The sequence below is a fragment of the Scyliorhinus torazame genome, chromosome 15 (assembly GCF_047496885.1).
Source record: "Scyliorhinus torazame isolate Kashiwa2021f chromosome 15, sScyTor2.1, whole genome shotgun sequence".
Lineage (NCBI taxonomy): Eukaryota > Metazoa > Chordata > Chondrichthyes > Carcharhiniformes > Scyliorhinidae > Scyliorhinus > Scyliorhinus torazame.
Genome location: NC_092721.1, coordinates 206,654,657 through 206,676,891, shown reverse-complemented (window position 1 = coordinate 206,676,891; position 22,235 = coordinate 206,654,657). Strand labels below are relative to the sequence as shown.

The window sequence follows — 22,235 nt, the reverse complement described above, 5'->3', positions numbered from 1 at the left end:
TTGCTTGTTCCTGCGGGAGTTTGCTTGTTCCTGCTGGAGTTTGCTTGTTCCTGCTGGAGTTTGCTTGTTCCTGCTGGAGTTTGCTTGTTCCTGCTGGAGTTTGCTTGTCCCTGCTGGAGTTTGCTTGTTCCTGCTGGAGTTTGGAGGGTTGATGCACCAGCAGAGGAAAGACAGGTGTTTCTGCCTCGGGAAATTTCAATTTGGAACCCAAGAGAGGAGGCACAGATGTCCCTGGTTTAGAAGACTCCAGATCACCATCAACGGCCTTCTCTCAGGTTTGGCCGTCTGTTAAGGAAATAGTGCAACGAAAATGGAGAAGGCATTGGGTCTGTGTAACGTGGCGCGGTGCCGTTATGTCAGCACGCAGCTCCTGGTCCGCTTTTTATGCTTTTTGTGCAGGACTGCTCGGGTCGCCTCCTCAAACACGTCGACAACATTCTCACAGAGCAGCGCCGAGCACTCCACATACTTCACCGCTTTTATCTTCCTGGCAAGACTGGCACCCTGCTGGTAGCTGACCGGTGCCAACTCCCGCTTGAGCAGGCTCAGGACAGTGGTCGGGTCGTGCCTGAGGTCCTTCTTTGTACCCACCAGCAAGACTGGCACGTTGGGACAATGGCGTTTCACCTCAGGATACCAGTCATTCCAGACATAGTCAAAGGAGCCGGGGTCACAGATGGAGAAGCAGATGATGAATATGTCCGTCTGGGGATAATAGAACTGGCGGATAGAGAGCCGGTGTTCTTCCTGGGGAGCTGTGTCCCACAGGTTCAGGATGACCATCCGCTCGTCCACCGTGATCTGGGTACTGACAGTATCAAAGACTGTTGGCACACTGTCCCTGGGGAAGGTGCCGGTGGTTAAGCACACAATCAGTGAGGTCTTTCCAACCAGCTCGTTGCCCAACAACATCACCTTGATGGTCACCATCCTCCACAGAGGCCTCCAGGATTACCTGCAATAAACACAGGCAGAATTTAACACAAGGACATAGGATTTCCCTCCGCACAACATCACAAAGTGCTCCGCTGTCTGTGAATACATTTCAAGAGGAGTCACTCTTGTGAAGAGTGAACGCTGTACCCAAACTGAACACAGCAAGATCCCAGAGAGAGCAATGTCAGGATATCTGGATCAGCTCTTTCACTGAGATTGTTTGGGGACAATTATTGACCCAGTACAGCAGGCACGTCTCCCTGTGCTTCTCAAAAGGTGCTTTCGATATTTATCAAGCACCTAACAATACAGGTAGGGCCACAATTTAAATCATATCTCACAGTGCAGCACTCCCTCAGTACTGACCCTCTGACAGTGCAGCACTCCCTCAGTACTGACCCTCTGACAGTGCAGCACTCCCTCAGTACTGACCCTCTGACAATGCAGCACTCCCTCAGTACTGACCCTCTGACAGTGCGGCACTCCCTCAGTACTGACCCTCTGATAGTGCAGCACTCCCTCAGTACTGACCCTCTGACAGTGCAGCACTCCCTCAGTACTGACCCTCTGACAGTGCGGCACTCCCTCAGTACTGACCCTCTGACAGTGCAGCACTCCCTCAGTACTGACCCTCTGACAGTGCAGCACTCCCTCAGTACTGACCCTCTGACAGTGCGGCACTCCCTCAGTACTGACCCTCTCACAGTGCAGCACTCCCTCAGTACTGACCCTCTGACAGTGCAGCACTCCCTCAGTACTGACCCTCTGACAGTGCAACACTCCCTCAGTACTGACCCTCTGACAGTGCGGCACTCCCTCAGTACTGACCCTCTGACAGTGCAGCACTCCCTCAGGACTGACCCTCTGACAGTGCAGCACTCCCTCAGTACTGACCCTCTGACAGTGCAGCACTCCCTCAGGACTGACCCTCTGACAGTGCAGCACTCCCTCAGGACTGACCCTCTGACAGTGCAGCACTCCCTCAGTACTGACCCTCTGACAGTGCGGCACTCCCTCAGTACTGAACCTCACACAGTGTAGCACTCCCTCAGTACTGACCCTCTGACAGTGCAACACTCCCTCAGTACTGACCCTCTGACAGTGCAGCACTCCCTCAGAACTGAGCCTCTGGCAGTGCAGCACTCCCTCTGGCAGTACAGCAATCCCTCAGTACTGACCCTCTGACAGTGCGGCACTCCCTCAGTACCGACCCTCTGACGGTGCTGTTCTCCCTCAATACTGACCCTCTGACAGTGCAGCACTCCCTCAGTACTGACCATCTGACAGTGCAGCACTTCCTCAGTACTGACCCTCTGACAGTGCAGCACTCCCTTAGAACTGACCCTCACACAGTGCAGCACTCCCTCAGTACTGACCCTCTGACAGTGCAACACTCCCTCAGTACTGACCCTCTGACAGTGCAGCACTCCCTCAGAACTGACCCTCTGACAGTGCAGCACTCCCTCTGACAGTACAGCACTCCCTCAGTACTGACCCTCTGACAGTGTGGCACTCCCTCAGTACCGACCCTCTGACAGTGCTGTTCTCCCTCAATACTGACCCTCTGACAGTGCAGCACTCCCTCAGTACTGACCCTTTGACAGTGCAGCACTTCCTCAGTATTGACCCTCTGACAGTGCAGCACTCCCTTCGTACCGACCCTCTGACAGTGCAGCATTTCCTCAGTACTGACCCTCTGACACTGCAGCACTCCCTCAGTACTGACCCTCTGACAGTGCAGCACTCCCTCAGTAATGACCCTCTGACAGTGCAGCACTCGCTCAGTACTGACCCTCTGACAGTGCGGCACTCCCTCAGCACTGACCCGCGTAAAGAGTGGCACTCCCTCAGTACTGACCCTCTGACAGTGCGGCACTCCCTCAGTACTGACCCTCTGATAGTGCAGCACTCCCCCAGTAATGACACTCTGACAGTGCAGCACTCACTCAGTACTGACCCTCTGACAGTGCAGCACTCCCTCAGTACTGACCCTCTGACAGTGCAGCATTCTCTCAGTACTGACCCTCCGACAGGGTAGGACTGCCTCAGTACTGACCCTCTGACAGTGCAGCACTCCATCAGTACTGACCCACTTACAAGGCGGCACTCACTCAGTACTGACCCTCTGACAGTGCAGCACTCCCTCAGTACCGAGCCTCTGACAGTGCGGCACTGCCTCAGTACCGACCCTCTGACAGTGCGGCACTCCCTCAGTACTGACCCACTGACAGTGCGGCACTCCCTCAGTACTGACCCTCTGACAGTGCAGCACTCCCTCAGTACTGACCCACTGACAGTGCAGCACTCCCTCAATACTGACCCTCTGACAGTGCGGCACTCCCTCAGCACTGACCCACTGACAGTGCAGCACTCCCTCAGTACTGACCCACTGACAGTGCAGCACTCCCTCAGTACTGACCCTCTGACAGTTAAGCACTTCCTCAGTATTGACCCTCTGAGAGTGCAGCACTCCCTTTGTACTGACCCTCTGACAGTGCAGCATTTCCTCAGTACTGACCCTCTGACACTGCAGCACTCCCTCAGTACTGACCCTCTGACAGTGCAGCACTCCCTCAGTAATGACCCCCTGACAGTGCAGCACTCGCTCAGTACTGACCCTCTGACAGTGCAGCATTTCCTCAGTACTGACCCTCTGACACTGCAGCACTTCATCAGTACTGACCCTCTGACAGTGCAGCACTCCCTCAGTACTGACCCTCTGACAGTGCAGCACTCCCTCAGAACTGACCCTCTGACAGTGCAGCACTCCCACTGACAGTACAGCACTCCCTCAGTACTGACCCTCTGACAGTGCGGCACTCCCTCAGTACTGACCCTCTGACAGTGCAGCACTCCCACAGTACTGACCCTCTGACAGTGCAGCACTCCCTCAGTACTGACCCTCTGACAGTGCAGCACTCCCTCAGTACTGACCCTCTCACAGTGCAGCACTCCCTCAGTACTGACCCTCTGCCAGTGCAGCACTCCCTCAGTACTGACCCTCTGACAGTGCGGCACTCCCTCAGTACTGAACCTCACACAGTGTAGCACTCCCTCAGTACTGACCCTCTGACAGTGCAACACTCCCTCAGTACTGACCCTCTGACAGTGCAGCACTCCCTCAGAACTGAGCCTCTGACAGTGCAGCACTCCCTCTGGCAGTACAGCAATCCCTCAGTACTGACCCTCTGACAGTGCGGCACTCCCTCAGTACCGACCCTCTGACGGTGCTGTTCTCCCTCAATACTGACCCTCTGACAGTGCAGCACTCCCTCAGTACTGACCATCTGACAGTGCAGCACTTCCTCAGTACTGACCCTCTGACAGTGCAGCACTCCCTTAGTACTGACCCTCACACAGTGCAGCACTCCCTCAGTACTGACCCTCTGACAGTGCAACACTCCCTCAGTACTGACCCTCTGACAGTGCAGCACTCCCTCAGAACTGACCCTCTGACAGTGCAGCACTCCCTCTGACAGTACAGCACTCCCTCAGTACTGACCATCTGACAGTGCGGCACTCCCTCAGTACCGACCCTCTGACAGTGCTGTTCTCCCTCAATACTGACCCTCTGACAGTGCAGCACTCCCTCAGTACTGACCCTCTGACAGTGCAGCACTTCCTCAGTATTGACCCTCTGACAGTGCAGCACTCCCTTCGTACCGACCCTCTGACAGTGCAGCATTTCCTCAGTACTGACCCTCTGACACTGCAGCACTCCCTCAGTACTGACCCTCTGACAGTGCAGCACTCCCTCAGTAATGACCCTCTGACAGTGCAGCACTCGCTCAGTACTGACCCTCTGACAGTGCGGCACTCCCTCAGCACTGACCCGCGTAAAGAGTGGCACTCCCTCAGTACTGACCCTCTGACAGTGCGGCACTCCCTCAGTACTGACCCTCTGATAGTGCAGCACTCCCCCAGTAATGACACTCTGACAGTGCAGCACTCCCTCAGTACTGACCCTCTGACAGTGCAGCACTCCCTCAGTACTGACCCTCTGACAGTGCAGCATTCTCTCAGTACTGACCCTCCGACAGGGTAGGACTGCCTCAGTACTGACCCTCTGACAGTGCAGCACTCCCTCAGTACTGACCCACTTACAAGGCGGCACTCACTCAGTACTGACCCTCTGACAGTGCAGCACTCCCTCAGTACCGAGCCTCTGACAGTGCGGCACTGCCTCAGTACCGACCCTCTGACAGTGCGGCACTCCCTCAGTACTGACCCACTGACAGTGCGGCACTCCCTCAGTACTGACCCTCTGACAGTGCAGCACTCCCTCAGTACTGACCCACTGACAGTGCAGCACTCCCTCAATACTGACCCTCTGACAGTGCGGCACTCCCTCAGCACTGACCCACTGACAGTGCAGCACTCCCTCAGTACTGACCCACTGACAGTGCAGCACTCCCTCAGTACTGACCCTCTGACAGTTAAGCACTTCCTCAGTATTGACCCTCTGAGAGTGCAGCACTCCCTTTGTACTGACCCTCTGACAGTGCAGCATTTCCTCAGTACTGACCCTCTGACACTGCAGCACTCCCTCAGTACTGACCCTCTGACAGTGCAGCACTCCCTCAGTAATGACCCTCTGACAGTGCAGCACTCGCTCAGTACTGACCCTCTGACAGTGCGGCACACCCTCAGCACTGACCCGCGTAAAGAGTGGCACTCCCTCAGTACTGACCCTCTGACAGTGCGGCACTCCCTCAGTACTGACCCTCTGATAGTGCAGCACTCCCTCAGTAATGACCCTCTGACAGTGCAGCACTCCCTCAGTACTGACCCTCTGACAGTGCAGCACTCCCTCAGTACTGACCCTCTGACAGTGCAGCATTCTCTCAGTACTGACCCTCCGACAGGGTAGCACTGCCTCAGTACTGACCCTCTGACAGTGCAGCACTCCCTCAGTACTGACCCACTTACAAGGCGGCACTCACTCAGTACTGACCCTCTGACAGTGCAGCACTCCCTCAGTACCGACCCTCTGACAGTGCGGCACTGCCTCAGTACTGACCCTCTGACAGTGCGGCACTACCTCAATACTGACCCTCTGACAGTGCGGCACTCCCTCAGTACTGACCCTCTGAGAGTGCGGCACTCCCTCAGTACTGACCCTCTGAAAGTGCGGCACTCCGTCAGTACTGACCCTCTGACAGTACGGCACTCCCTCAGGACTGACCCTCTGACAGTGCGGCACTCCCTCAGTACTGACCCTCTGACAGTGCGGCATTCCCACAGTACTGACGTTCTGACAATGCGGCACTCCCTCAGTACTGACCCTCTGACAGTGCGGCACTCCCTCAGTACTGACGCTCTGACAGTGCGGCACTCCCTCAGTACTGACCCTCTGACAGTGCAGCACTCCCTCAGTACTGACCCTCTGACTGTGCAGCACTCCCTCAGTACTGACCATCTGACAGTGCAGCACTCCCTCAGTACTGAACCTCTGACAGTGCAGCACTCCCACAATACTGACCCTCTGACAGTGCAGCACTCCCACAGTACTGACCCTCTGACAGTGCAGCACTCCCTCAGTACTGACCCTCTGACAGTGCAGCACTCCCTCAGTACTGACCCTCTGACAGTGCGGCACTCCGTCAGTACTGACCATCTGACAGTGCAGCACTCCCTCAGTACTGACCCTCTGACAGTGCAGCACTCCCTCAGTACTGGCTCTCTGACAGTGCGGCACTCCCTCAGTACTGACCCTTTCACAGTGCGGCACTCCCTCAGTACTGACGCTCTGACAGTGCGGCACTCCCTCAGTACTGACCCTCTAACAGTGCAGCACTCCCTCAGTACTGACCCTCTGACAGTGCAGCACTCCCTCAGTACTGACCCTCTGACTGTGCAGCACTCCCTCAGTACTGACCCTCTGACAGTGCAGCACTCCCTCAGTACTGAACCTCTGACAGTGCAGCACTCCCTCAGTACTGACCCTCTGACAGTGCAGCACTCCCACAGTACTGACCCTCTGACAGTGCAGCACTCCCTCAGTACAGACCCTCTGACAGTGCAGCACTCCCTCAGTACTGACCCTCTGACAGTGCGGCACTCCCTCAGTACTGGCCCTCTCACAGTGCAGCACTCCCTCATTACTGACCCTCTGACAGTGCAGCACTCCATCAGTACTGACCCTCTCACAGTACAGCACTCCCTCAGTACTGACCCTCTGACAGTGCAACCCTCCCTCAGTACTGACCCTCTGACAGTGCAGCACTCCCTCAGAACTGACCCTCTGACAGTGCAGCACTCCCTCTGACAGTACAGTGCTCCCTCAGTACTGACCCTCTGACAGTGCGGCACTCCCTCAGTACTGACCCCCTGACAGTGCAGCACTCCCACAGTACTGACCCTCTGACAGTGCAGCACTCACTCAGTACTGACCCTCTGACAGTGCAGCACTCCCTCAGTACTGACCCTCTGACAGTGCAGCACTCCCTCAGTACTGACCCTCTGACAGTGCGGCACTCCCTCAGTACTGACCCTCTCACAGTGTAGCACTCCCTCAGTACTGACCCTCTGACAGTGCAACACTCCCTCAGTACTGACCCTCTGACAGTGCAGCACTCCCTCAGAACTGACCCTCTGACAGTGCAGCACTCCCTCTGACAGTACAGCACTCCCTCAGTACTGACCCTCTGACAGTGCGGCACTCCCTCAGTACCGACCCTCTGACAGTGCTGTTCTCCCTCAATACTGACCCTCTGACAGTGCAGCACTCCGTCAGTACTGACCCTCTGACAGTGCAGCACTTCCTCAGTACCGGCCCTCTGACAGTGCAGCACTCCCTCAGTACTGACCCTCACACAGTGCAGCACTCCCTCAGTACTGACCCTCTGACAGTGCAACACTCCCTCAGTACTGACCCTCTGACAGTGCAGCACTCCCTCAGAACTGACCCTCTGACAGTGCAGCACTCCCTCTGACAGTACAGCACTCCCTCAGTACTGACCCTCTGACAGTGTGGCACTCCCTCAGTACCGACCCTCTGACAGTGCTGTTCTCCCTCAATACTGACCCTCTGACAGTGCAGCACTCCCTCAGTACTGACCCTCTGACAGTGCAGCACTTCCTCAGTACTGACCCTCTGACAGTGCAGCACTCCCTCAGTACTGACCCTCACACAGTGCAGCACTCCCTCAGTACTGACCCTCTGACAGTGCAACACTCCCTCAGTACTGACCCTCTGACAGTGCAGCACTCCCTCAGAACTGACCCTCTGACAGTGCAGCACTCCCTCTGAGAGTACAGCACTCCCTCAGTACTGACCCTCTGACAGTGCGGCACTCCCTCAGTACGGACCCTCTGACAGTGCTGTTCTCCCTCAATACTGACCCTCTGACAGTGCAGCACTCACTCAGTACTGACCCTCTGACAGTGCAGCACTCCCTCAGTACTGACCCTCTGACACTGCAGCACTCCCTCAGTACTGACCCTCTGACAGTGCGGCACTCCCTCAGCACTGACCCGCGTAAAGAGTGGCACTCGCTCAGTACTGACCCTCTGACAGTGCGCACTCCCTCAGTACTGACCCTCTGATAGTGCAGCACTCCCTCAGTAATGACCCTCTGACAGTGCAGCACTCCCTCAGTACTGACCCTGTGACAGTGCAGCACTCCCTCAGTACTGACCCTCTGACAGTGCAGCATTCTCTCAGTACTGACCCTCCGACAGGGTAGCACTGCCTCAGTACTGACCCTCTGACAGTGCAGCGCTCCCTCAGTACTGACCCACTTACAAGGCGGCACTCACTCAGTACTGACCCTCTGACAGTGCAGCACTCCCTCAGTACCGACCCTCTGACAGTGCGGCACTCCCTCAGTTCTGACCCACTGACAGTGCGGCACTCCCTCAGTCCTGACCCTCTGACAGTGCAGCACTCCCTCAGTACTGACCCTCTGACAGTGCGGCACTCCCTCAGTACTGACCCTCTGACAGTGCAGCACTCCCTCAGTACTGACCCTCACACAGTGCAGCACTCCCTCAGTACAGACCCTCTGACAGTACAACACTCCCTCAGTACTGACCCTCTGACAGTGCAGCACTCCCTCAGAACTGACCCTCTGACAGTGCAGCACTCCCTCTGACAGTACAGCACTCCCTCAGTACTGACCCTCTGACAGTGCGGCACTCCCTCAGTACCGACCCTCTGACAGTGCTGTTCTCCCTCAATACTGACCCTCTGACAGTGCAGCACTCCCTCAGTACTGACCCTCTGACAGTCCAGCACTTCCTCAGTACTGACCCTCTGACAGTGCAGCACTCCCTCAGTACTGACCCTCTGACAGTGCAGCACTCCCTCAGTAATGACCCTCTGACAGAGCAGCACTCGCTCAGTACTGACCCTCTGACAGTGCGGCACTCCCTCAGATCTGACCCGCGTAATGAGTGGCACTCCCTCAGTACTGACCCTCTGACAGTGCGCACTCCTTCAGTACTGACCCGCTGATAGTGCAGCACTCCCTCAGTAATGACCCTCTGACAGTGCAGCACTCCCTCAGTACTGACCCTGTGACAGTGCAGCACTCCCTCAGTAATGACCCTCTGACAGTGCAGCATTCTCTCAGTACTGACCCTGTGACAGTGCAGCACTCCCTCAGTACTGACCCTCTGACAGTGCAGCACTCCCTCAGTACTGACCCTGTGACAGTGCAGCACTCCCTCAGTAATGACCCTCTGACAGTGCAGCACTCCCTCAGTACTGACCCTGTGACAGTGCAGCACTCCCTCAGTACTGACCCTCTGACAGTGCAGCATTCTCTCAGTACTGACCCTCCGACAGGGTAGCACTGCCTCAGTACTGACCCTCTGACAGTGCAGCGCTCCCTCAGTACTGACCCACTTACAAGGCGGCACTCACTCAGTACTGACCCTCTGACAGTGCAGCACTCCCTCAGTACCGACCCTCTGACAGTGCGGCACTCCCTCAGTTCTGACCCACTGACAGTGCGGCACTCCCTCAGTCCTGACCCTCTGACAGTGCAGCACTCCCTCAGTACTGACCCTCTGACAGTGCGGCACTCCCTCAGTACTGACCCTCTGACAGTGCAGCACTCCCTCAGTACTGACCCTCACACAGTGCAGCACTCCCTCAGTACAGACCCTCTGACAGTACAACACTCCCTCAGTACTGACCCTCTGACAGTGCAGCACTCCCTCAGAACTGACCCTCTGACAGTGCAGCACTCCCTCTGACAGTACAGCACTCCCTCAGTACTGACCCTCTGACAGTGCGGCACTCCCTCAGTACCGACCCTCTGACAGTGCTGTTCTCCCTCAATACTGACCCTCTGACAGTGCAGCACTCCCTCAGTACTGACCCTCTGACAGTCCAGCACTTCCTCAGTACTGACCCTCTGACAGTGCAGCACTCCCTCAGTACTGACCCTCTGACAGTGCAGCACTCCCTCAGTAATGACCCTCTGACAGAGCAGCACTCGCTCAGTACTGACCCTCTGACAGTGCGGCACTCCCTCAGATCTGACCCGCGTAATGAGTGGCACTCCCTCAGTACTGACCCTCTGACAGTGCGCACTCCTTCAGTACTGACCCGCTGATAGTGCAGCACTCCCTCAGTAATGACCCTCTGACAGTGCAGCACTCCCTCAGTACTGACCCTGTGACAGTGCAGCACTCCCTCAGTACTGACCCTCTGACAGTGCAGCATTCTCTCAGTACTGACCCTCCGACAGGGTAGCACTGCCTCAGTACTGACCCTCTGACAGTGCAGCGCTCCCTCAGTACTGACCCACTTACAAGGCGGCACTCACTCAGTACTGACCCTCTGACAGTGCAGCACTCCTTCAGTACCGACCCTCTGACAGTGCGGCACTGCCTCAGTACCGACCCTCTGACAGTGCGGCACTCCCTCAGTACTGACCCACTGACAGTGCGGCACTCCCTCAGTACTGACCCTCTGACAGTGCAGCACTCCCTCAGTACTGACCCTCTGACTGTGCGGCACTCCCTCAGTACTGACCATCTGACAGAGCAGCACTCCATCAGTACTGACCCACTGACAGTGCAGCACTCCCTCAATACTGACCCTCTGACAGTGCGGCACTCCCTCAGTACTGACCCACTGACAGTGCAGTACTCCCTCAGTACTGACCCACTGACAGTGCGGCACTCCCTCAATACTGACCCTCTGACAGTGCAGCACTCCCTCAATACTGACCCTCTGACAGTGCGGCACTCCCTCAGTACTGACCCACTGACAGTGCAGCACTCCCTCAGTACTGACCCACTGACAGTGCGGTACTCACTCAGTACTGACCCTCTGAAAGTGCAGCACTCCCTCAGTACTGACCCTCTGACAGTGCAGCGCTCCCTCAGTACTGACCCTCTGACAGTGCAGCACTCCCTCAGTACTGAACCTCTGACAGTGCTGCACTCCCTCAGTACTGACCCCCTGACAGTGCGGCACTCCCTCAGTACTGACCCTCTGACAGTGCAGCACTCCCTCAGTACTGAACCTCTGACAGTGCAGCACTCCCTCAGTACTGACCCTCTGACAGTGCAGCACTCCCACAGTACTGACCCTCTGACAGTGCAGCACTCCCTCAGTACAGACCCTCTGACAGTGCAGCACTCCCTCAGTACTGACCCTCTGACAGTGCGGCACTCCCTCAGTACTGGCCCTCTCACAGTGCAGCACTCCCTCAGTACTGACCCTCTGACAGTGCAGCACTCCATCAGTACTGACCCTCTGACAGTGCAGCACTCCCTCAGTACAGACCCTCTGACAGTGCAACACTCCCTCAGTACTGACCCTCTGACAGTGCAGCACTCCCTCAGAACTGACCCTCTGACAGTGCAGCACTCCCTCTGACAGTACAGCACTCCCTCAGTACTGACTCTCTGACAGTGCGGCACTCCCTCACTACTGACCCCCTGACAGTGCAGCACTCCCACAGTACTGACCCTCTGACAGTGCAGCACTCCCTCAGTACTGACCCTCTGACAGTGCAGCACTCCCTCTGACAGTACAGCACTCCCTCAGTACTGACCCTCTGACAGTGCGGCACTCCCTCAGTACCGACCCTCTGACAGTGCTGTTCTCCCTCAATACTGACCCACTGACAGTGCAGCACTCCGTCAGTACTGACCCTCTGACAGTGCAGCACTTCCTCAGTACTGACCCTCTGACAGTGCAGCACTCCCTCAGTACTGACTCTCACACAGTGCAGCACTCCCTCAGTACTGACCCTCTGACAGTGCAACACTCCCTCAGTACTGACCCTCTGACAGTGCGGCACTCCCTCAGTACCGACACTCTGACAGTGCTGTTCTCCCTCAATACTGACCCTCTGACAGTGCAGCACTCCCTCAGTACTGACCCTCACACAGTGCAGCACTCCCTCAGTACTGACCCTCTGACAGTGCAACACTCCCTCAGTACTGACCCTCTGACAGTGCAGCACTCCCTCAGAACTGACCCTCTGACAGTGCAGCACTCCCTCTGATAGTACAGCACTCCCTCAGTACTGACCCTCTGACAGTGCGGCACTCCCTCAGTACCGACCCTCTGACAGTGTTGTTCTCCCTCAATACTGACCCTCTGACAGTGCAGCACTCCCACAGTACTGACCCACTGACAGTGCAGCACTCCCTCAGTACTGACCCTCTGACACTGCAGCACTCCCTCAGTACTGACCCTCTGACAGTGCAGCACTCCCTCAGTAATGACCCTCTGACAGTGCAGCACTCGCTCAGTACTGACTCTCTGACAGTGCGGCACTCCCTCAGCACTGACCCGCGTAAAGAGTGGCACTCCCTCAGTACTGACCCTCTGACAGTGCGGCACTCCCTCAGTACTGACCCTCTGATAGTGCAGCACTCCCTCAGTAATGACCCTCTGACAGTGCAGCACTCCCTCAGTACTGACCCTCTGACAGTGCAGCACTCCCTCAGTACTGACCCTCTGACAGTGCAGCATTCTCTCAGTACTGACCCTCCGACAGGGTAGCACTGCCTCAGTACTGACCCTCTGACAGTGCAGCGCTCCCTCAGTACTGACCCACTTACAAGGCGGCACTCACTCAGTACTGACCCTCTGACAGTGCAGCACTCCCTCAGTACCGACCCTCTGACAGTGCGGCACTGCCTCAGTACCGACCCTCTGACAGTGCGGCACTCCCTCAGTACTGACCCTCTGACAGTGCAGCACTCCCTCAGTACTGACCCTCTGACAGTGCGGCACTCCCTCAGTACTGACCCTCTGATGTGCAGCACTCCATCAGTATGACCCACTGACAGTGCAGCACTCCCTCAGTACTGACCCTCTGACAGTGCAGCACTCCCTCAGTACTGACCCACTGACAGTGCGGCACTCCCTCAGTACTGACCCTCTGACAGTGCAGCACTCCCTCAGTACTGACCCTCTGACAGTGCGGCACTCCCTCAGTACTGACCCTCTGATGTGCAGCACTCCATCAGTATGACCCACTGACAGTGCAGCACTCCCTCAATACTGACCCTCTGACAGTGCGGCACTCCCTCAGTACTGTCCCACTGACAGTGCAGCACTCCCTCAGTAATGACCCACTGACAGTGCGGCACTCCCTCAATACTGACCCTCTGACAGTGCAGCACTCCCTCAATACTGACCCTCTGACAGTGCGGCACTCCCTCAGTACTGACCCACTGACAGTGCAGCACTCCCTCAGTACTGACCCACTGACAGTGCTGTTCTCCCTCAATACTGACCCTCTGACAGTGCAGCACTCCCACAGTACTGACCCACTGACAGTGCAGCACTCCCTCAGTACTGACCCTCTGACACTGCAGCACTCCCTCAGTACTGACCCTCTGACAGTGCAGCGCTCCCTCAGTACTGACCCACTGACAGTGCGGCACTCCCTCAGTACTGACACTCTGACAGTGCTGCACTCCCTCAGTACTGACCCATTGACAGTGCAGCAATCCGTCAATACTGACCCTCTGACAGTGCGGCACTCCCTCAGTACTGACCCTCTGACAGTGCGGCACTCCGTCAGTACTGACCCTCTGACAGTGCGGCACTCCCTCAGTACTGACCCTCTGAAAGTGCGGCACCCCGTCAGTACTGACCCTCTGACAGTGCGGCACTCCCTCAGTACTGACCCTCTGACAGTGCGGCACTCCCTCAGTACTGACCCTCTGACAGTGCGGCATTCCCACAGTACTGACGTTCTGACAATGCGGCACTCCCTCGGTACTGACCCTCTGACAGTGCGGCACACCCTCAGTACTGACCCTCTGACCGTGCGGCACTCCCTCAGTACTGACCCTCTAACAGTGCAGCACTCCCTCAGTACTGCCCCTCTGACAGTGCAGCACTCCCTCAGTACTGACCCTCTGACTGTGCAGCACTCCCTCAGTACTGACCCTCTGACAGTGCAGCACTCCCTCAGTACTGACCCTCTGACAGTGCAGCACTCCCTCAGTACTGACCCTCTGACAGTGCAGCACTCCCACAGTACTGACCCTCTGACAGTGCGGCACTCCGTCAGTACTGACCATCTGACAGTGCAGCACTCCCTCAGTACTGACCCTCTGACAGTGCAGCACTCCCTCAGTACTGGCTCTCTGACAGTGCGGCACTCCCTCAGTACTGACCCTTTCACAGTGCGGCACTCCCTCAGTACTGACGCTCTGACAGTGCGGCACTCCCTCAGTACTGACCCTCTAACAGTGCAGCACTCCCTCAGTACTGACCCTCTGACACTGCAGCACTCCCTCAGTACTGACCCTCTGACTGTGCAGCACTCCCTCAGTACTGACCCTCTGACAGTGCAGCACTCCCTCAGTACTGAACCTCTGACAGTGCAGCACTCCCTCAGTACTGACCCTCTGACAGTGCAGCACTCCCACAGTACTGACCCTCTGACAGTGCAGCACTCCCTCAGTACAGACCCTCTGACAGTGCAGCACTCCCTCAGTACTGACCCTCTGACAGTGCGGCACTCCCTCAGTACTGGCCCTCTCACAGTGCAGCACTCCCTCATTACTGACCCTCTGACAGTGCAGCACTCCATCAGTACTGACCCTCTCACAGTACAGCACTCCCTCAGTACTGACCCTCTGACAGTGCGGCACTCCCTCAGTACTGACCCTCTGACAGTGCAGCACTCCCTCAGAACTGTCCCTCTGACAGTGCAGCACTCCCTCTGACAGTACAGCGCTCCCTCAGTACTGACCCTCTGACAGTGCGGCACTCCCTCAGTACTGACCCCCTGACAGTGCAGCACTCCCACAGTACTGACCCTCTGACAGTGCAGCACTCACTCAGTACTGACCCTCTGACAGTGCAGCACTCCCTCAGTACTGACCCTCTGACAGTGCAGCACTCCCTCAGTACTGACCCTCTGACAGTGCGGCACTCCCTCAGTACTGACCCTCTCACAGTGTAGCACTCCCTCAGTACTGACCCTCTGACAGTGCAACACTCCCTCAGTACTGACCCTCTGACAGTGCAGCACTCCCTCAGAACTGACCCTCTGACAGTGCAGCACTCCCTCTGACAGTACAGCACTCCCTCAGTACTGACCCTCTGACAGTGCGGCACTCCCTCAGTACCGACCCTCTGACAGTGCTGTTCTCCCTCAATACTGACCCTCTGACAGTGCAGCACTCCGTCAGTACTGACCCTCTGACAGTGCAGCACTTCCTCAGTACCGGCCCTCTGACAGTGCAGCACTCCCTCAGTACTGACCCTCACACAGTGCAGCACTCCCTCAGTACTGACCCTCTGACAGTGCAACACTCCCTCAGTACTGACCCTCTGACAGTGCAGCACTCCCTCAGAACTGACCCTCTGACAGTGCAGCACTCCCTCTGACAGTACAGCACTCCCTCGGTACTGACCCTCTGACAGTGCGGCACTCCCTCAGTACCGACCCTCTGACAGTGCTGTTCTCCCTCAATACTGACCCTCTGACAGTGCAGCACTCCCTCAGTACTGACCCTCTGACAGTGCAGCACTTCCTCAGTACTGACCCTCTGAAAGTGCAGCACTCCCTCAATACTGACCCTCACACAGTGCAGCACTCCCTCAGTACTGACCCTCTGACAGTGCAACACTCCCTCAGTACTGACCCTCTGACAGTGCAGCACTCCCTCAGAACTGACCCTCTGACAGTGCAGCACTCCCTCTGAGAGTACAGCACTCCCTCAGTACTGACCCTCTGACAGTGCGGCACTCCCTCAGTACGGACCCTCTGACAGTGCTGTTCTCCCTCAATACTGACCCTCTGACAGTGCAGCACTCACTCAGCACTGACCCTCTGACAGTGCAGCACTCCCTCAGTACTGACCCTCTGACACTGCAGCACTCGCTCAGTACTGACCCTCTGACAGTGCGGCACTCCCTCAGCACTGACCCGCGTAAAGAGTGGCACTCGCTCAGTACTGACCCTCTGACAGTGCGCACTCCCTCAGTACTGACCCTCTGATAGTGCAGCACTCCCTCAGTAATGACCCTCTGACAGTGCAGCACTCCCTCAGTACTGACCCTGTGACAGTGCAGCACTCCCTCAGTACTGACCCTCTGACAGTGCAGCATTCTCTCAGTACTGACCCTCCGACAGGGTAGCACTGCCTCAGTACTGACCCTCTGACAGTGCAGCGCTCCCTCAGTACTCACCCACTTACAAGGCGGCACTCACTCAGTACTGACCCTCTGACAGTGCAGCACTTCCTCAGTACCGACCCTCTGACATTGCGGCACTGCCTCAGTACCGACCCTCTGACAGTGCGGCACTCCCTCAGTTCTGACCCACTGACAGTGCGGCACTCCCTCAGTACTGACCCTCTGACAGTGCAGCACTCCCTCAGTACTGACCCTCTGACAGTGCGGCACTCCCTCAGTACTGACCCTCTGACAGTGCAGCACTCCCTCAGTACTGACCCTCACACAGTGCAGTACTCCCTCAGTACTGACCCTCTGACAGTACAACACTCCCTCAGTACTGACCCTCTGACAGTGCAGCACTCCCTCAGAACTGACCCTCTGACAGTGCAGCACTCCCTCTGACAGTACAGCACTCCCTCAGTACTGACCCTCTGACAGTGCGGCACTCCCTCAGTACCGACCCTCTGACAGTGCTGTTCTCCCTCAATACTGACCATCTGACAGTGCAGCACTCCCTCAGTACTGACCCTCTGACAGTCCAGCACTTCCTCAGTACTGACCCTCTGACAGTGCAGCACTCCCTCAGTACTGACGCTCACACAGTGCAGCACTCCCTCAGTACTGACCCTCTGACAGTGCAACACTCCGTCAGTACTGACCCTCTGACAGTGCAGCACTCCCTCAGAACTGACCCTCTGACAGTGCAGCACTCCCTCTGAGAGTACAGCACTCCCTCAGTACTGACCCTCTGACAGTGCGGCACTCCCTCAGTACGGACCCTCTGACAGTGCTGTTCTCCCTCAATACTGACCCTCTGACAGTGCAGCACTCCCTCAGTACTGACCCTCTGACAGTGCAGCACTCCCTCAGTACTGACCCTCTGACTGTGCAGCACTCCCTCAGTACTGACCCTCTGACAGTGCAGCACTCCCTCAGTACTGACCCTCTGACAGTGCAGCACTCCCACAGCACTGACCCTCTGACAGTGCGGCACTCCGTCAGTACTGACCATCTGACAGTGCAGCACTCCCTCAGTACTGACCCTCTGACAGTGCAGCACTCCCTCAGTACTGGCTCTCTGACAGTGCGGCACTCCCTCAGTACTGACCCTTTCACAGTGCGGCACTCCCTCAGTACTGACGCTCTGACAGTGCGGCACTCCCTCAGTACTGACCCTCTAACAGTGCAGCACTCCCTCAGTACTGACCCTCTGACAGTGCAGCACTCCCTCAGTACTGACCCTATGACTGTGCAGCACTCCCTCAGTACTGACCCTCTGACAGTGCAGCACTCCCTCAGTACTGAACCTCTGACAGTGCAGCACTCCCTCAGTACTGACCCTCTGACAGTGCAGCACTCCCACAGTACTGACCCTCTGACAGTGCAGCACTCCCTCAGTACAGACCCTCTGACAGTGCAGCACTCCCTCAGTACTGACCCTCTGACAGTGCGGCACTCCCTCAGTACTGGCCCTCTCACAGTGCAGCACTCCCTCATTACTGACCCTCTGACAGTGCAGCACTCCATCAGTACTGACCCTCTCACAGTACAGCACTCCCTCAGTACTGACCCTCTAACAGTGCGGCACTCCCTCAGTACTGACCCTCTGACAGTGCAGCACTCCCTCAGAACTGACCCTCTGACAGTGCAGCACTCCCTCTGACAGTACAGCGCTCCCTCAGTACTGACCCTCTGACAGTGCGGCACTCCCACAGTACTGACCCTCTGACAGTGCAGCACTCACTCAGTACTGACCCTCTGACAGTGCAGCACTCCCTCAGTACTGACCCTCTGACAGTGCAGCACTCCCTCAGTACTGACCCTCTGACAGTGCGGCACTCCCTCAGTACTGACCCTCTCACAGTGTAGCACTCCCTCAGTACTGACCCTCTGACAGTGCAACACTCCCTCAGTACTGACCCTCTGACAGTGCAGCACTCCCTCAGAACTGACCCTCTGACAGTGCAGCACTCCCTCTGACAGTACAGCACTCCCTCAGTACTGACCCTCTGACAGTGCGGCACTCCCTCAGTACCGACCCTCTGACAGTGCTGTTCTCCCTCAATACTGACCCTCTGACAGTGCAGCACTCCGTCAGTACTGACCCTCTGACAGTGCAGCACTTCCTCAGTACCGGCCCTCTGACAGTGCAGCACTCCCTCAGTACTGACCCTCACACAGTGCAGCACTCCCTCAGTACTGACCCTCTGACAGTGCAACACTCCCTCAGTACTGACCCTCTGACAGTGCAGCACTCCCTCAGAACTGACCCTCTGACAGTGCAGCACTCCCTCTGATAGTACAGCACTCCCTCAGTACTGACCCTCTGACAGTGCGGCACTCCCTCAGTACCGACCCTCTGACAGTGCTGTTCTCCCTCAATACTGACCCTCTGACAGTGCAGCACTCCCTCAGTACTGACCCTCTGACAGTGCAGCACTTCCTCAGTACTGACCCTCTGACAGTGCAGCACTCCCTCAGTACTGACCCTCACACAGTGCAGCACTCCCTCAGTACTGACCCTCTGACAGTGCAACACTCCCTCAGTACTGACCCTCTGACAGTGCAGCACTCCCTCAGAACTGACCCTCTGACAGTGCAGCACTCCCTCTGAGAGTACAGCACTCCCTCAGTACTGACCCTCTGACAGTGCGGCACTCCCTCAGTACGGACCCTCTGACAGTGCTGTTCTCCCTCAATACTGACCCTCTGACAGTGCAGCACTCACTCAGTACTGACCCTCTGACAGTGCAGCACTCCCTCAGTACTGACCCTCTGACACTGCAGCACTCCCTCAGTACTGACCCTCTGACAGTGCAGCACTCCCTCAGTAATGACCTTCTGACAGTGCAGCACTCGCTCAGTACTGACCCTCTGACAGTGCGGCACTCCCTCAGCACTGACCCGCGTAAAGAGTGGCACTCGCTCAGTACTGACCCTCTGACAGTGCGCACTCCCTCAGTACTGACCCTCTGATAGTGCAGCACTCCCTCAGTAATGACCCTCTGACAGTGCAGCACTCCCTCAGTACTGACCCTGTGACAGTGCAGCACTCCCTCAGTACTGACCCTCTGACAGTGCAGCATTCTCTCAGTACTGACCCTCCGACAGGGTAGCACTGCCTCAGTACTGACCCTCTGACAGTGCAGCGCTCCCTCAGTACTCACCCACTTACAAGGCGGCACTCACTCAGTACTGACCCTCTGACAGTGCCGCACTCCCTCAGTACCGACCCTCTGACATTGCGGCACTGCCTCAGTACCGACCCTCTGACAGTGCGGCACTCCCTCAGTTCTGACCCACTGACAGTGCGGCACTCCCTCAGTACTGACCCTCTGACAGTGCAGCACTCCCTCAGTACTGACCCTCTGACAGTGCGGCACTCCCTCAGTACTGACCCTCTGACAGTGCAGCACTCCCTCAGTACTGACCCTCACACAGTGCAGTATTCCCTCAGTACTGACCCTCTGACAGTACAACACTCCCTCAGTACTGACCCTCTGACAGTGCAGCACTCCCTCAGAACTGACCCTCTGACAGTGCAGCACTCCCTCTGACAGTACAGCACTCCCTCAATACTGACCCTCTGACAGTGCGGCACTCCCTCAGTACCGACCCTCTGACAGTGCTGTTCTCCCTCAATACTGACCCTCTGACAGTGCAGCACTCCCTCAGTACTGACCCTCTGACAGTCCAGCACTTCCTCAGTACTGACCCTCTGACAGTGCCGCACTCCCTCAGTACTGACGCTCACACAGTGCAGCACTCCCTCAGTACTGACCCTCTGACAGTGCAACACTCCGTCAGTACTGACCCTCTGACAGTGCAGCACTCCCTCAGAACTGACCCTCTGACAGTGCAGCACTCCCTCTGAGAGTACAGCACTCCCTCAGTACTGACCCTCTGACAGTGCGGCACTCCCTCAGTACGGACCCTCTGACAGTGCTGTTCTCCCTCAATACTGACCCTCTGACAGTGCAGCACTCCCTCAGTACTGACCCTCTGACAGTGCAGCACTCCCTCAGTACTGACCCTCTGACAATGCAGCACTCCCTCAGTACTGACCCTCTGACAGTGCAGCACTCCCTCAGTAATGACCCTCTGACAGAGCAGCACTCGCTCAGTACTGACCCTCTGACAGTGCGGCACTCCCTCAGATCTGACCCGCGTAAAGAGTGGCACTCCCTCAGTACTGACCCTCTGACAGTGCGCACTCCTTCAGTACTGACCCTCTGATAGTGCAGCACTCCCTCAGTAATGACCCTCTGACAGTGCAGCACTCCCTCAGTACTGACCCTGTGACAGTGCAGCACTCCCTCAGTACTGACCCTCTGACAGTGCAGCATTCTCTCAGTACTGACCCTCCGACAGGGTAGCACTGCCTCAGTACTGACCCTCTGACAGTGCAGCGCTCCCTCAGTACTGACCCACTTACAAGGCGGCACTCACTCAGTACTGACCCTCTGACAGTGCAGCACTCCTTCAGTACCGACCCTCTGACAGTGCGGCACTGCCTCAGTACCGACCCTCTGACAGTGCGGCACTCCCTCAGTACTGACCCACTGACAGTGCGGCACTCCCTCAGTACTGACCCTCTGACAGTGCAGCACTCCCTCAGTACTGACTCTCTGACAGTGCGGCACTCCCTCAGTACTGACCCTCTGACAGTGCAGCACTCCATCAGTACTGACCCACTGACAGTGCAGCACTCCCTCAATACTGACCCTCTGACAGTGCGGCACTCCCTCAGTACTGACCCACTGACAGTGCAGCACTCCCTCAGTACTGACCCACTGACAGTGCGGCACTCCCTCAATACTGACCCTCTGACAGTGCAGCACTCCCGCAATACTGACCCTCTGACAGTGCGGCACTCCCTCAGTACTGACCCACTGACAGTGCAGCACTCCCTCAGTACTGACCCACTGACAGTGCGGTACTCACTCAGTACTGACCCTCTGAAAGTGCAGCACTCCCTCAGTACTGACCCTCTGACAGTGCAGCGCTCCCTCAGTACTGACCCTCTGACAGTGCAGCACTCCCTCAGTACTGAACCTCTGACAGTGCTGCACTCCCTCAGTACTGAGCCCCTGACAGTGCGGCACTCCCTCAGTACTGACCCTCTGACAGTGCAGCACTCCCTCAGTACTGAACCTCTGACAGTGCAGCACTCCCTCAGTACTGACCCTCTGACAGTGCAGCACTCCCACAGTACTGACCCTCTGACAGTGCAGCACTCCCTCAGTACTGACCCTCTGACAGTGCAGCACTCCCACAGTACTGACCCTCTGACAGTGCGGCACTCCCTCAGTACTGGCCCTCTCACAGTGCAGCACTCCCTCAGTACTGACCCTCTGACAGTGCAGCACTCCATCAGTACTGGCCCTCTGACAGTGCAGCACTCCCTCAGTACAGACCCTCTGACAGTGCAACACTCCCTCAGTACTGACCCTCTGACAGTGCAGCACTCCCTCAGAACTGACCCTCTGACAGTGCAGCACTCCCTCTGACAGTACAGCACTCCCTCAGTACTGACCCTCTGACAGTGCGGCACTCACTCAGTACCGACCCTCTGACAGTGCTGTTCTCCCTCAATACTGACCCTCTGACAGTGCAGCACTCCGTCAGTACTGACCCTCTGACAGTGCAGCACTTCCTCAGTACCGGCCCTCTGACA

General features: G+C 56.9%; 1 protein-coding gene across 2 annotated transcripts in view; it reads right to left on the bottom strand.

Annotated features, from left to right (window-relative positions):
* Positions 1-269: 269 nt before the first annotated feature.
* LOC140392155 (rho-related GTP-binding protein RhoG-like) overlaps positions 270-22,235 on the bottom strand; it is a 245,591-nt gene continuing 223,625 nt past the window's right edge. For both annotated transcript variants that reach the window (XM_072477514.1, XM_072477513.1), the window contains exon 2: positions 270-955. In XM_072477514.1, the coding sequence (XP_072333615.1) occupies positions 352-930 (579 nt within the window). In that variant the 5' untranslated portion in view covers positions 931-955 and the 3' untranslated portion in view covers positions 270-351. The remainder of the gene's footprint in view (positions 956-22,235) is intronic.